Below are 15,284 nucleotides of genomic sequence, written 5' to 3'. Positions count from 1 at the left end.
TTTTTTTTTTTTTTGGCTGAGTAGTATTCCATTGTATGGTTGAATGTACCATAGTTTATTTTTATTGAATCTAGTATATCAGTTTGTTCTTTTCTTGTACTATCTTTGTCTGGTTTTGCTATCAGGATAATGCTGGACTCATAAAATGAATTGGGTAGTATTTATCTTCCATTTTCTGGAGGAGATTGTGTGGAACTGGTGTTAATTTTTTAAATGTTTAGTAAACTTCAGCAGGAAAGTTATCTGGGCCTGGAGGTTTCTTTTTTTGGAATACTACAGATTTAATTTCTTTAAACAGTACTAGGGCTTTTTCAGTGTTATTTGCTAGAGGTTTAAATTTTATTGATTGATTCTTTTCAATGAACAGGCTTTTGGTTTCATTGATTTTTCTGTTTTCGATTTCATTGATTTCTGCTCTCTTTATTTCTTTCCCTCTGCCTGTTTTATATATCTTTTTCTTTTATTAGTTTTTTAGCATAGAAATTTAGATCATGATTTGAGACCTTTTCTGATGTAAATGCTTTGATGCAGTCATGCTTTCCCTACATCTCACATATTATAATTATTGATATATTTGGATTTAGTTCTATTTTATTTTTTTATTTTTTAGAGAGAGAGAGTACACATGTGCGAGGGGGGTGCGAAGCAGAGGGTGAGGTAGAGAATCTTAAGCAGGCTCCGTGCCCTTGGCAAGGGGCTCGATCTTACCACCATGAGATCAGGACTTGAGCTGAAATCAAGAGTCAGATGCCCAACCGACTGAGCCACCCAGGCGCCCCCATTTTATTTTTTTGTTTCCCTTTTTGTTCTTACGTAACCTCTTTCTTTGGGTTATTTGAACATTTTTTAGTATTCCATTTTAGTTTATTATGTTTCTGCCTATGTATCATTTTTTTAGTGATTGCTCTAAGGATTATAATACATACATTTATATTTTCACAGTTTCCTTAGAATCAGTATTTTATCACTTTAAGTGAAATATAGAAACCTTATCACCATGTAGGTCCCTTTTGTAATTGTCTTGTGTTTCATCTACATGTATTGGAAATCTTATTAGAAAGTTTTGCAATACTTGCTTTTCATTGCCAAACATATTTTAAAGAACTCAGGAGGGTAGTTAATTATATTTATCCAGATATTTATCATTTCTGTTGCTCTTCATCTTCACAAATTTGACTGTGATGTGTCTAGGCATGGATTTCATTAACCTGTTTGGGGTTTGTGAGCCTCTTGAATTTAGAGGTTTATATCTTCCACCAAATTTGAGAGTTTCTGGCCATTATTTCTCTTCATCCTTCCTTTTCCAGAATGAGAAAGAGAACTCATTCTCTTTTCCTTGGGGTCTTGACTTGAATGTTAGGGTTTTGGTGTTGTCCTACAGGTCCCTAAGGCACTAATATTTTTTTCAATATTTTTTCTGTTGCTCAGATTGGATAATTTCTGTTTATCAGTCTTTAAGTTCACTGACTTTCCATTCTGCTGTTGAGTCTGTCCAGTGTATTTTCTGTTTCAGTTATTGCATTTTTCAGTTCTAAAATTTCCATCTGATGGTTCTTTATATCTTGTGGGTTTGTTTTTGCTGTGACTTTCTAGTTTTCCGTTTGTTTCAAGAGTATTTGCTCTTACTTGTGGACCTTTTTTTTTTTTTTTTTTTTTTTTACCTGCTTTAAAGTCTTTGTCAGATAATTTCACCCAGTGCTCTAATATCTGTGTTATCTTGGTGGTGTTTTCTGTTGCTTCTCTTTTCCCACAGGAGTTTGAGATTTTTTTGTTCTCTCTGCCAAGTAATTTTGGGTTGTGTTTTGGAGATTTTGAACATTATGACATGAATCTTATTGTCTTGCTTAAATGCTATAGAGAATGTTGATGTTTTTATTTGGGCAAGCAGTTGATTCAGTTAGGTTTTAGTCCACAATTCCAACCAGCTTTCTTCAGGCTGTAGTTTTAATCTCAGTTCTGTTTTCAAAACCTTTGTAGTACATTTGGATTTTTCCCATAGTGTGTATTACCCAGTAGCCAATCTGTGACTTGCGTGGGGGTTTATCCTGTATTTTAGTCTTCAGAGTCTGTGGTATGCTGCTTAATGTTAAACCTGTAGTTGTACAGCTCAGGGGTGAGCCAGGAGTTCATAAACAACTTCTAAGTTACTTAAACTCTTCACCTTCTATTATGCTCATGATGTTTTCTAGATCCTTGGGACACCCCCCGCCCTCCCCCCTCCCCTGCACCTTCTGTCCTCTGGCTGGAAACCCCAGTCTTCATTTCATTTATTCCACTGTGGTGCGTGTTTTCTACAATTGCTCGAAGCAAGTGACAGGAAGACAAGAGAAAAATTGAGATTAGTCTGGTTTCTTCAGTCAGTGAGGATGGTACCTTTCCCTCAGAGTTTTAGGCTCCTGCTGACTCTGCTGCTGCCACTGTTGCAGCTGTCTCCACAGGATTGCTTGGGAATTGGGTCATGGGGAATGAGGAACAGAAAAAAGAAGAGATTTCCCTTACTCCTTCTAAGCAATTAGGAGACCCCTTTTCCACTCCTTGGACAGAGATAGAGGGCTTTTCCTAGAGCTTTCTCTCTCTCTGCTGTTCCCAACAGCTACTTTTTGGGTTTCAGGTTCCATTAAGCCCAGGCTGGGGGCAAAACTGGATGGAAAAATTATAAGCTCACTACCAGCCTGATAATATATGAGATTCTGGGCTCTTCCCCAATCCACCTGCTGTTATTTACTTTCAGAATTTCAGTTTAGCTGCTCCATTTATTCTGTCTGGGTTTTATAGTTTCAGTCAGTGAGATTAACAAGGTGGAATGTGCTTAGTCCATTTTACCCAGAACTCCCCAGTTTACTTATTACCAGTATTAGAATGTAATGGGAACTTGAATCTCCTTATTTCATTTAAATATGGTTTGTCAATTACATTTTTTTTTAACATGTGTGTGATCCTGTATGTAACAGTGCAAGCCATATTGAGGAGATGATGCTACATTAAATGTAAAAGGAAACAGGAAAATTAATTTCTCTTTTAGAGCATAGTCTTCATGAAATCTAGTTTTCCGTAATTACATTACATTTGAAAAACCTTTTTCCTATTTTTAGTTTAATCTGTGTTTTCTGCCTGAGGATTTCCAATTCCCTTCACTTTGGAAATATTTTATTTTTCATTCATTCTAACCTTTTAAAAATGATTTGCTTCAGGGGTTCCTGGGTGCTCAGTTGATTGTTTCCCTTTGGCTCAGCTCATGATCTCAGAGTCCTGGGATTGAGCCCTGCGTTGGGCTCCCTATTCAGTAGGGAGTCTGCTTCTTGTTTTTACTCTGCCCCTCCTGCTCTCATGTTTGCACACATTTTTTCTCAAATAAATGAAATCTTTAAAAAAAATAATTTGCTTCAATAATTAGGTTATTAGTCATTGTAGAGCTCAGTATGAGGTGATATGTTTCATATTAGTGAAATCTTGGCTCTCACATGATGTTGCAGACACTGCACAAGAATTTTAGAGACAATAATTTAAATTCTAGTAGTTGTTAAATTTTTGTATCTTTTTCTAACTTGACTTCTTAGGTGATATGAACAGTCTGTTTGTTGGGGTAGATTTTTTCTAATGCTCCGTTACTTTGTTTTCAGTTGGTTTTTTGTTATATGCTGAAATGTGACTTCTTGTGCTTCTCTGACTAAACAAATGTTTTCAGTATTGTTTGCCTCCATTACCTGTGTGTATCCTCATATTTGAAGGCATATACTTAACTGTGTCAAAATGTCTCACATTCTAAATAAATTGTATTCACTATTCAGGACCCTCTGGAATAAATCATTCTTTACATTTTCTTGTTCTCTTTTATTCTGAACCCAAGGTAAATAGGGTAGCAGCTGGGTGAAAGTCACGTAATATAGGACTAATTTTCATAATTCCCTCCCCAGAATAGTTTGATGGAAAACTGATTACGTGACTGTTCCACCTGAAGAGTCTTAAAGGTAAGAGGACTTGTGAAAATTTTATACTTACGAAAACCTTAAAATGACACTCGTAGGTACTACCTTGGAAATTATGGTTATAGCTTCACTTAACTATGACTTCTTCTTTTTTGCTGGAGTTGCCATGTTAAAACCATTTAGTGTTTTATCTCCTATACCTATATAAAGTAGAAAATAGGATGCAAAAATCGTAGGACTATTTTTTTTTTGAGTCCTAGATTTTGTCTTGTTTCAACATTTTTGTTTCCAGATAAATAGGAATCTTGATAAATACTACCTGTGTAGAATAAAGAACATATTTATCCTTATGTAAGATCTGTTTGAAAAGCTGTTTGACAGTTTAAATTTTGTGAACTCTTTCTTCCTTACGTTCTTTGTGTATGTGGATATTCTTTGAAATATAGGAATTTTTAAAATAACGAAAATCTATTCTTAGAGTCATACAGATTTACAATCTTATATCCTATATACCTAAGATCCTTTTGGGATGCAGTGGTGTTCATGTGTTTGTGTCTGTGTGTTGTTGAGTACTTCTTTTGTGCTAGTTTTGGTGTAAAGTCCTTTAGAGGGATTATGTGATTATGTAATTTAGTCTTCATAATGACTGAAGTAGTTACTACATTTATCCCCATTTGATAGATGAGGAAACAGGCTTAAAGATTAAGGTTAAGGTCACACAGCTAGTAAGTGGCAGACTAGTTGTGGTTTGAGACAGTTTTTTTCTAAAACCTGTGCTTAAAGGGATATTCCTGTCTCTATTCTGAAGAGTACTGGTATTAAAGCTCCAGCAACAAACATGCAGATGAGGGGTATTTTAAACAAAAACATGTTAGAATAGCTCACTTGAAGCAAAGAAGTCTACTTACAAACTAATAAAATTGCTGTACAGGTAGAAAAAAACTTTGGGACCATTTTGTAAGGGATTTAAAAATCAGTTGCAGAGCAGTACTGAGTTGATTATGTGGCAGAGAGGCTGGAAAGGAAATAATTATTAAGCTGAAGGAGTTAATTGCCTTAACCTTACTCTGAAGTGAATTAATGAAGGCACTAGAGCAAATATGTGTGATAGTTTAAGCCAGACTGATAAAATAAATGTAGATAAATCAACAAAATCACATAGCCTTCAGGGGTGTTTGAAAAGGAGCTCAAGGACAACATGTAGAACCATTGACTCAGATGTGTAATAAGTAACTGTTCTGCCAGAGTACAGGTTGAATATAGATGTAGAGATACCTATACTTAGAAAGCTTAACGAGCCCTCTGTAATGAGAGACTGAGCCACATCTGTAAACTTTTTCTGGAAAGGGCCAGGTCATAGGTACTTTAGGCTTTGTGGAGTATATGGTTTGTCACAATTATTTGTATTCGCTGTGCAAAAGAAGCCATAGGCAATATCTAAAGGAATGAGCATGGTTGTGATTCAACAAAACTTTATTTACAGAAAAACTCGGCCAGTGCCAGTTTTTTGACCACTGGCCTATAATAATGGATACTATCCCTCCCTGGACATCAATAAAAAATAGCCTTGCTATCGTTTCTTCAAGTGAAAAGAACATTCTTAATGGGAGGATCAAATTTTTAATAGATAATTTGGAGGCAGTTAATGGCTTTATTTAGGACTGGGATTGAGATGAAAGATCCTGCATTTAATAGTAATGGTTATTAACATTGGAGTGTTTATTACTGCTAGACAATGTCATAAGCATAGGTTTGCCTGACACCAGTGCCCAAGTCATTAATCACTGAAATATAGCACTCAGAGTACCTTACTGAATGCCCCCTCTTTTTTAATTTAATTTATTAGACAGGGGATTGAATTTGGGGACCAGTTTATCTTGGATAGAGGATTGGAAATAAAGGAGAAAGAAGAATAGATTATTGGAGAGTGGTTCTGGGAGTCATTGGATTCTCTGCAGACCTTAGCCATGTGAATCAATATAATATTTAGCATCTTCATGAAATATGCTTTGTCCTTGGCCTAAGTATGCCCAACATAGGGATAGCTCTTACTTTTTCCCCAGTATCCCTTTCATTCAGCCTTGGCTCTCATTTATCATATCTGTGCCCTTCTGTGATAGAGTCTATAATGGCAGGATTGGGTTTGAGAGTGGGGTGGGAATAGAGTTAAACTTCCTCATGGCCTTTCATATGTCTTCTTTTTTTTTTTTTTTTTTTAAGATTTTATTTATTTATTTGACAGAGACAGTCAGCAAGAGAGGGAACACAAGCAGGGGGAGTGGGAGAGGAAGAAGCAGGCTCCCAGCGGAGCAGGGAGCCCAGTGCGGGGCTCGATCCCAGGGATCATGCCCTGAGCTGAAGGCAGATGCTTAACGACTGAGCCACCCAGGCACCCCCATATGTCTTCTTTTTTTGTACCCACAGAATATTAGTACACTTGATCAATTTAGTTGTTACTCAGAAGTGTTGATTTGTGTTTTTTCAGTCCTGCGTTTGCCTTTGTCTTTCACTTCTGTCTAGGGAAAACAAACTGGACAGTCAACACTTTTATTACCTTTCCCTATTTTTCTGTTCTTACTAGCACCAATAATAGTAGTAATAGGAGCGCCTGGTTGGCTCAGTTGCTTGAGCCACTGGCTCTTAATTTCAGCTCAGGTCATGATCTCAGGGTCCTGGGATCAAGCCCTAGGTCAGGTTCTGTGCTCAGCATGGAGTCTGCTTGAGGATTCTCTCTCCCTCCAGCCGCAATCCCCCCCCCCACCTCCGTGTGTGCTTGGGCATTAGCTCTCTCTAAAAATAAATCTTTAGAAAAAAAATAATGATAATAACAGCTATTTACTGCATGGCAGTGGAGCTGCAATTTGAATGTAGGTCTAAGTCTTAACTAGGATGTTCATATCTTTAGATACTGTGGACTTGCTTGAAGGACAGTAGGAGGAAGCAAGGAGAGCAAGGTTTGAAGATGTAGGTGGAAGGAAACAGGCTTTGGAAGAGAAAAGGATGGAGAGAAGGGAAGGATAGGAATTTTAAATGGAGCTGGCCAAGGCTAAAATGTTTAGTTTCTATTAGTGGGAACCTCTGGTCCCTTCTCTGATTCCTTGAAGCTTGAGGTGCTTTTAGCAACTACTACAATAGAAAATACATTGCTAGTGTCTTAGGTGTAACTTGAAACAATTTTCTTTTATAGAGGATTGTAGTTATGTCCTAGAACTGTGCTGTCCAGCATAGTAACCAGTAACCACATTGGATTACTTAAATTTAAATTAATTAAAATCTAAATGAAAAATTTTGTCCCTTGGTTGTACTAGTCACATTTCAGGTGCTTGACAGAACAATTCCCTGTTGGGCAGTCCTGTTCTAGAGAACTGAACTATCTTCTACACTGCTTTTACTTGAATGCACTGTAATGGCTGGCCTGGGATTCTCACTTCCATGTATTCCAGGGTTTGTGTGGGAGAAGGAGTTCTGAATTCTGAAAACTGATTGGTATTAGCGCTCTTTTTTTTTTAATTCCACATTTAAAAGTGGATGCTTTTATGATAAATAAAATTTTTAAATTAGGTAGTTTTTCCCAAACTGTTTTTATGAACATATTTGGAATAGTATTTCTAATTCATAACAGATTTCTAACACATACCAATATATAATGAAATAAAAAGGGCAACTTGGAAGATATGAGTACTTTAAGATCATTATGTTAGGGATAAAAGACTTAAAAGATACATTAGCTTGGAAAGGTGGAGCCTGGGAAGAGATATTAAAGATTGAAATTTGTAAATTAAAGTCATCTGAAAAGTAAAGTTTAGAATTAACTTAAAATCAAGAATAAACAACCATTCTTTGAGATTCATTTGAGGTAAACCAAAATTAAAAGAAAATTCTGTTTGATTTATAGATAATTTACAGAACTCGGTCGAACTGTTAAGGAGTTTAGGTAGAATATGATATGATTAAGAGTCATTAGTAGTTAATATCATGAAATCAAGTTATATCTAACTTTTTGGGTAACCACAAGGAGGGATAGTCCTGCCCACCCACAGCTTATCTCTTAAGTTTTTTTATTGACACAAATTATTGGCTTAGGACCATGTGTCTGTATTGTATTCCTATGCTCCTGTTACTGGAAATTTAAAGCAAAACTGGTATTAAAAACCATGAATCCTTAGATTAAAAACTGGAATCTAGGCAGATAGAACAAATAAACATGAACAAGTTATAACTTTGTAAGTTGTTGAACTAAAACTTGTGACTTTTATCAGTGAAATGCTAAATCGCTATCATTTTGAATGAATTAATTGGTAATGTAGCATAATTGCTTTTAGATATGGCAGCAGTTAATATGTGATGTGTTTAAGAAGCAGCACACAAGTTATAAGAATTTGGAGCACTTAGTTTTTTTAAGCAGATTTCTAACAAGGAAGGGCAGTCTGTTACTTGATTGAGGCTTCTTAGTTTCTCAGTGATAAACTGTTGTTTATGTACTTCATTGCATGAGTTAAAATACAAAGGGCAGTATTTACTGTAAAATGTTAGTCATTGATTATAATTTATATGTTAATGTAAAATTTGTGAGCTTAATATTCTTAAGGAAGGAAATGTGAAAACAGCATAGACCATCCAGTTGGACATAAATTATTTAGCTGCATAAAGGAATAGTATATTGCGTGTTTTGAGAACTTCCTAGATTTTTAAAATACTGTGTTAATTTTCAGATGGACATTTTATCACATTTAATTAACTCTCAAATATTTTTTATTCTTAGATACTTAGGATACTGGGAGAGTTGGTATGGTATGAATTTACCCACATAAATATTACACTCAATTGTGGATCATACCAGGAGCACAATATGCCTTCAAAACCAATTAAGTTGAGAAGTTGCCTAGAGCAGTGTTTCTCAGGCTTTAACGTAGGTATAAATCATGTCCAGATCTTGATAAAATGCAGATTCTTATTCACTAGATCTGGAGTGGTGCCCAAAGTATCCTGCAATTGTAATAAGTTCCCAAGTGATACTGATACTGTCCTTCTGAGAGAATATCAAGTAGAGTAATCCATGACTATCTGAATATTTTTATAATAATCTTCTCTCTCAGTAATTCCATTATTGTAGTTGCTCAGATCAGAACACTTTGGAATTATCCTAGAGTCTTGCTCTCTAATACATACCTCACATTCAGTCTTTCTGCAAATCCTGATGGCTATATTTTGAAAATAGATGGAATTTGATCCCTTTTCATCACCGTTGCTACTACTCTGGTACAAGCCACTGTCATCTCCTTCCCTAGATGATCAGTCGACTTGTTTTTCCTTTGCTTCCTCCTCTGCTTCAAATCTGGTACTGGCCCATGTCATTCAGAGAAGCAGTCAGTGTGTCTGTTTAACTCAGCCCTTAAGGTGTTATATGATCTTCCTACCTCTCTGTCCTCATTTTCTACTTTTCCTCTCTTTCATTCTATTCTAACCACACTTGCCTCCTTGTTTTTCCTTGGACATATCAGACACATTGCTCTTCTCTGCCTTTGGACTTTATATTTGCTGTTCTTTTCAGCCTAGAATGCAGGTCCTCTAGGTATTCACATAATTCTCTCCCCTGATTGTTTCAGATTGCCATTTCAAATTTCACTTTATCAGAAAGGCTTTCCCTAAATACTTTGTTTGAAATAACAGTTTCTCCATAATTGTATGTTTATTTTATAATTGTATTGCTTTATTTTTCTCAACATCCCAATATACTAGATATTTTAGTGTGTTTATTGTATCTCCCCTGCTAGAATGTAAAGTCAGTAATTTCTGTCTGTCTTGTTGAATGCCTAATAGTATACCTGTGGCACTCAATAAATCTTTGAATTAAAAAAAAAAAAAGCCCATGAGGAAGTCATTGGGCCTCTGTTTGAATACCTTCATTGATAGGTTGTTCAGCCCATTCCATTTGAAGGTAACCTTCTCCTTAAGCTTTCTGTTCTTCCAGGCTAAACATTCTTACTACTTGACTTTTTTGTATATGATACGGTTTCCAAGGCTGTCACCAGGTTAGTCATCTCCCCTGGACATTCATCATTTTGTTGTTGTAAATAAAATAGCATCAGAACTAAAACAAATGTTGCAAATGTAGGCTGAGGGGGAAGTTTTCCTCTTGTTTTTGACAATCTTCTTTTATTAAGGCAGACTGTGATTAAATTAACTTTTAAAAGTAATCCTTACCAATTTTGACTTTTTAATCTACTAAAACCTTTAAATCATTCTTCTGTGTGCTGCTAAGTTTCTTTTCTGCTCTACAGTTGGTTTTTTTTTTTAAGATTTGATTTATTTATTTGACACAGAGACAGCCAGTGAGAGAGACTGCCAGTGAGAGAGAGACAAGCAGGGGGAGTGGGAGAGGAAGAAGCAGGCTCCCAGCAGGGGAGCCCGATGTGGGGCTCGATCCCAGAACGCCAGGATCACGCCCTGAGCCGAAGGCAGACGCTTAACGACTGAGCCACCCAGGCGCCCCTACAGTTGGTTTTTGAACCAAAGTGTGGGTCTTTGCATTTCTCCTTATTTAGTCTAAAAGAATTTTTTGGGGCAATACATACCTTTAATGTAGAAACTAGTGTGTTTAAATTATTGAAGAAACTAATAGAAAAATTACTTCATATAAATATGGGAGAATTATAACTGATGAAATTGGGGATTTCTTGTACTGAGTTATTCCAAAATGTTTCTGAACAGCTTATTACAACATGTGTCTTGCACCAGTTCAAGAAAGAATTCTGAATTGACTTAAAAAATAATTTTACCTCATGAACTTATTCCCCTTAACTAACAAATTCATGTCCTTTCCTACATTTCTCGTTTTGCCTCTTGTAATCATCATTTTCTTAGTCCTAAAGGCCAGAATAATCTTTGACTCCTTCCCTGTATTTAGTCACCCTATCTCAGAAATTGTTGTTTGTTAATTCCTTGCTTTTTTATTCACTTCATAGCCAATTACTCTAGCTCTGCAAATCTCTCTGCTTCTAATCTCTCCTTGCCCTAATCCATTTCTGTGCTTTGCTGGCAGATCATTCTTTTAAAAGATTCATTTATATTACTTTTATCATTTCATTCTCCTTCAGAGGAATCTGTAAGATTGGATCTAAACTTCTCAATCATTGGAGATCCTTTTGTAGTCTGTTCCTACTTCATTTATATTGCTTTTCTTATTGTCTTCCAGATAAACTTCTTGGCATATAGCCCTCCTCAGTACACACACACACACACTCTCTCTCTGTTCCCCCCCCCCTCTCTCTCTCTCATACTTTTACTCACTCTTGTTGTCAGATTGGCCTAGTTAAATGCTGTTTTATTACTTTATACTATGTTGCCCCTTAAATGCCTTAAGCTCAACACACATAACCTGTATCCTTTAGTGAAAACTCCAGTTCACATTGATCTCTTTTCCCTAAGCTCCAAATATGTTTTTGCCTGTACCTCCAAATCTATCATTTGGTCTTTGTTGCTTAATACTTACACAAGGCTTTTCCTTTTAGTAAGACTGCTTGATGGCAAGGAGTATAAAAGAGTACTGGATTATCCATAAAATTTACTGGCTTGGCTTGTACTATGTTCTTTTATGTCTAAAATAATTTCTTACAGTTCTGGGTTTTTGTTTTTATTTTTCATTGATACTGGGAGAATGAAAATATAAAAATTCTGTACTGTAATTTATCCTATAGGAAACCCTTTTTCAAGGAGAAATGAAGAGGAAAACTGTATATACCCTAAGTGTGGGAGATCAGGACTATGAAGATATGGAAGGTAACTTTTAATTTTTTATAAAGCTTGTGTGTTGAAAGTAAAACTTAATGTTTCTAAACTGTTCATTTGTGTACATTTTAAAATTCATAGTTTGTTTTCACTTATTTTCATTGGTTGTAAATTCTGAAATAAGCTGCTTGAATAAGAAGTGTATACATTTTTTTCCCTCCTCCCATGTCTTATTTTTGGTTGATCAAGGTTTTTGGTTTGTGTGTACTCTTTCTTCTTAAATTTTTGTTCCTTACTGGTTTATGAATATGCTAATCTGTTTTTGTTGTTGTAATCTTCCATTTTGGGTTTTTAAAATAGTTGGCATTGATCTTTTCCTCTGCTTCTAAAGTTAATATTTTAATATTCACTGTTAACAGTAAAAGAACCTTAGAACACTTTAACTCTGATCATCCTGCTCTTGACTTACAGGTTATAGTCATCCATTATCTTACAGTTCACAAGTATTGTTTTCTTCTGGGACTCATATGCTGTTTAATCATTCTATGTTATATTTGCGAATTCTGATATTTGAAGCCAGTGGTCATCTAAATAAATTTATACTTAATAAGTATAATATATAAAATGTAAAAATAAATGAATCTAAATAAATTCTTGTTTCTGCTGATTCTTACTCAAGGTAACTTATTTTCTTAGGTTTGGTAATGTTTTATTATGAACTCATATTTGATAAATTTAATCTGTAGAATTCCGAGGGCCTGTCTAAGGGATGTGTTCCTTCAGAGGATTTGTATTTGCTTTTTCCTGAACCCTTGCTTTACTTTAGCACCACTGGGGGTCTTGACTTAATATGGAAGTCTCTCAGAATCAGTTCCCCTACCTGGGTTGGTTGTAAGTCTCTAGGTGTGAACCCTAATACGAATATTTGCTCCCAGGACAAACCCCACTTTTCCATTTGCTTGGCGTATATTGTTTGCATTTCAGGTGACAACATTTCTTTAATTTTGTCATTTTATGTTGAATTTTGGAGTTTCTTTTATTTACTTTTGAGCCAACAGTACATATTCTTGTATGTTGGTTATATTGCTGGTGGGCATTTAAATTAATACAAACCCTAAGAGATAAAGTTTGACAGTATCTATTCAAGCTACAACTGTACATACATGTTGATCTAGCAATTCCTTTTTTAGGAATTTATCCTGTAGATATGCTATTAAAAATGTGAAATGATAGTTTTTCATTGTAGCATTTGTTGTAAGAGCCAAAGGTTGAAAACGGGTGAACATCCATCAGTAAGTTAAAACAAATGCAGACTAGTGTGCATAGTGTTTTAGTATTTGTGTAAAGAGGGAGCTTTAAAAGGATATGTTTTAAGAGTTGCTTGCTTCCACATTTCAAAAAATCTTTGGAAGAACACAGAAGAAACTTAATAGTTGTTATTTGTTGCATTTGGTGGAACTGGATAGATGGCAGATTTGAGTGAGAAAGATGTCATTATAACCTTTTTTTTTACTTTAAAATTTTGAACCATCTGATTATTACTTATTTTTAAATTAATTTCATAAAAAATTAGTTTTACTCCCCCATTAAAAAAATAAATTAGTAAGTGTTGGGGTATTGTGCTCAAGGAGTGTGTTTGTTACACTGTAAGATTTAATTACTTTGTAGTGGGGGGGGCTTTAGAAAATCTAGTTCATGATTCTGCCACAAACATGTCATTTTGTCTGGAAAACTTAAGCATATGTGGCTGCTTTACTTTATAGGTGAAGAAAACAAAGATAATACTGCTACCACTGGTCTGTTGTACAGTGAAGCTGACAGATGTCCGATATGTCTTAATTGCCTGTTAGAGAAAGAAGTTGGTTTTCCAGAAAGCTGTAATCATGTCTTCTGCATGACCTGTATTCTTAAATGGGCAGAGGTGAGTCTGAGAATAAATTAAATATTATTGTATTTTAATTCCCTAGCATGGTATCATGCCACCTAAGGAGTTGATAATGCCTTTTATAAATAACATGTTTTCCCCTTACTGTGGACAAATTTCCCTATATTATTCAAATTCTGTCAGTATATTTTCTTCTAGTTTTTTTACACGTTTTTTTTTGTTCTTTTATAATAAAAAAATTTTAAGTGCATACCTTTAAAAGAAACAACCTTATAGGAATAACAGATTTTTTGGGGGGGGGAGGTGGGGGGTAGAAATGCAGTAATTCATCTTCAGTGTACTTAACCCTCTTGGGATAATATCTGCTTACTACTAATAACACCTCTGTCTGTTTTGTGTTTTATATTTTTCAGAGAATTTTTACATAGATTATTTGATTTCTTCTTGTATCAGCCTTTTGGAATAACAAGAGCAGATGTAGTAGTGTTCTTCAGTTTTACAGATGAGGAACTTGGATTTTGTGTTCTAGAACTTGACCAAGATTTCATAGCTTAAAGAGGCAAAAGTGAATTTAGAAGTACATTTTCTAATTCCTGTTTTTAATGTAGTGTGAACTAATTTCAGAGTCTGTGTTAATGATATTACTGAGATTCTTCATAGGTAGTAAGTGATTAAGAAAAAGATATTTTGGACCTTTAATGTATTATGTTGACTTAGTTCAGGCCAAGCAAATCATGGTACTGGTACATTGAATCACTGAATATGCATTATAAGCCCTATTGTTAAAAATTGTGAAATAAAAATTCATTATCATATGAATCATGCAGTATTTTTCTTAGTTAGTAGTCTTTCAGTGTATAAAAATGAGTAAAGGAGATAAGTCAAAAAAATATTTTTTCAACAGTAGCTGCATTCAAATCGATGTCCTTAAGCACATTGGAATTAATTGCTTCTTACATAATTAGGGCTTTCAAAGTTCTGTGTTTTACTTATATTTTCATCAGTAGTGTAGAAAGGAGAATATAACTGTATACTGATGCTGTGGCCGAGTTCTAGAAGGAGGAAAAAAGATTTGTTACACCAATCGAATTCATAGCAGTATACTTAGAAATAGTTCTAATTAGATTAATGCCTAAACTGATCTTGGCAAGAAGGGACCAAGGAGAGGTAAAAATGTATTTTGGGAAAAAATATGTTGAGTTTAATTTAATTATTTAATATAATTATAAATCTCCATGTGTTTGCAGGAGCATTGACTAATGAATGCATATTTTTCTCTGCCAGCCAATTAAAGATTTCATCTGTGTTGAATTTAATGCACCTTGGTTTGCTTTGTGATTAAATATTTTAAAAATAGTGATTTGCTTCCAGTAGAGAAGCAACATTATTAGATGGGTAGAAGGTTTCAATTCAGTGCTTTTATAAAATTGTATTTAGTGACCACATAATTGTAAGGTTCAGCAGCATAGTCTGAGTATGTGCTTTTCTCTGTGAAATTAGGATGTATAAAATAGGCATGATTCTGCATCGTTATGCTCTACGTGCATCTTCAGCATAATCATACACTTTATCATGGTATACATGCTCCAGGTTTCTCTAGGGTATATATCTAGAAGTGGAACTACTAGTAGGTTGTGGACTATGCACATTTTCAACTCAGTTCTAAACTTATCTATGTTTTTAATTCTTGCTGAATATTTTTTTTAAAGATTTTATTTGAGAGAGCAGGAGAGTGTGGGGGGGGG

The 15,284-nt window shown here is 35.0% G+C and overlaps 1 protein-coding gene across 5 annotated transcripts in view; it reads left to right on the top strand.

The window, feature by feature from the left end:
- The window catches only part of SCAF11 (SR-related CTD associated factor 11), a 66,212-nt gene that overhangs the window by 12,897 nt on the left and 38,031 nt on the right, over window positions 1–15,284 (top strand). For 3 of the 5 annotated variants that reach the window (XM_040642366.1, XM_040642362.1, XM_040642364.1), the window contains 3 exons: window positions 3,915–3,968; window positions 11,624–11,705; window positions 13,418–13,575. In XM_040642366.1, coding sequence (XP_040498300.1) covers window positions 11,645–11,705; window positions 13,418–13,575 — 219 coding nt within the window. In that variant the 5' untranslated portion in view covers window positions 3,915–3,968; window positions 11,624–11,644. The remainder of the gene's footprint in view (window positions 1–3,914; window positions 3,969–11,623; window positions 11,706–13,417; window positions 13,576–15,284) is intronic. The other 2 variants (XM_040642363.1, XM_040642365.1) reach the window with 1 other exon arrangement.

This window comes from Ursus maritimus, unplaced genomic scaffold (genome assembly GCF_017311325.1).
Source record: "Ursus maritimus isolate PB19 unplaced genomic scaffold, ASM1731132v1 scaffold_26, whole genome shotgun sequence".
In the NCBI taxonomy this organism is placed as follows: domain Eukaryota; kingdom Metazoa; phylum Chordata; class Mammalia; order Carnivora; family Ursidae; genus Ursus; species Ursus maritimus.
This window is presented reverse-complemented; position numbering and strand designations above follow the sequence as displayed.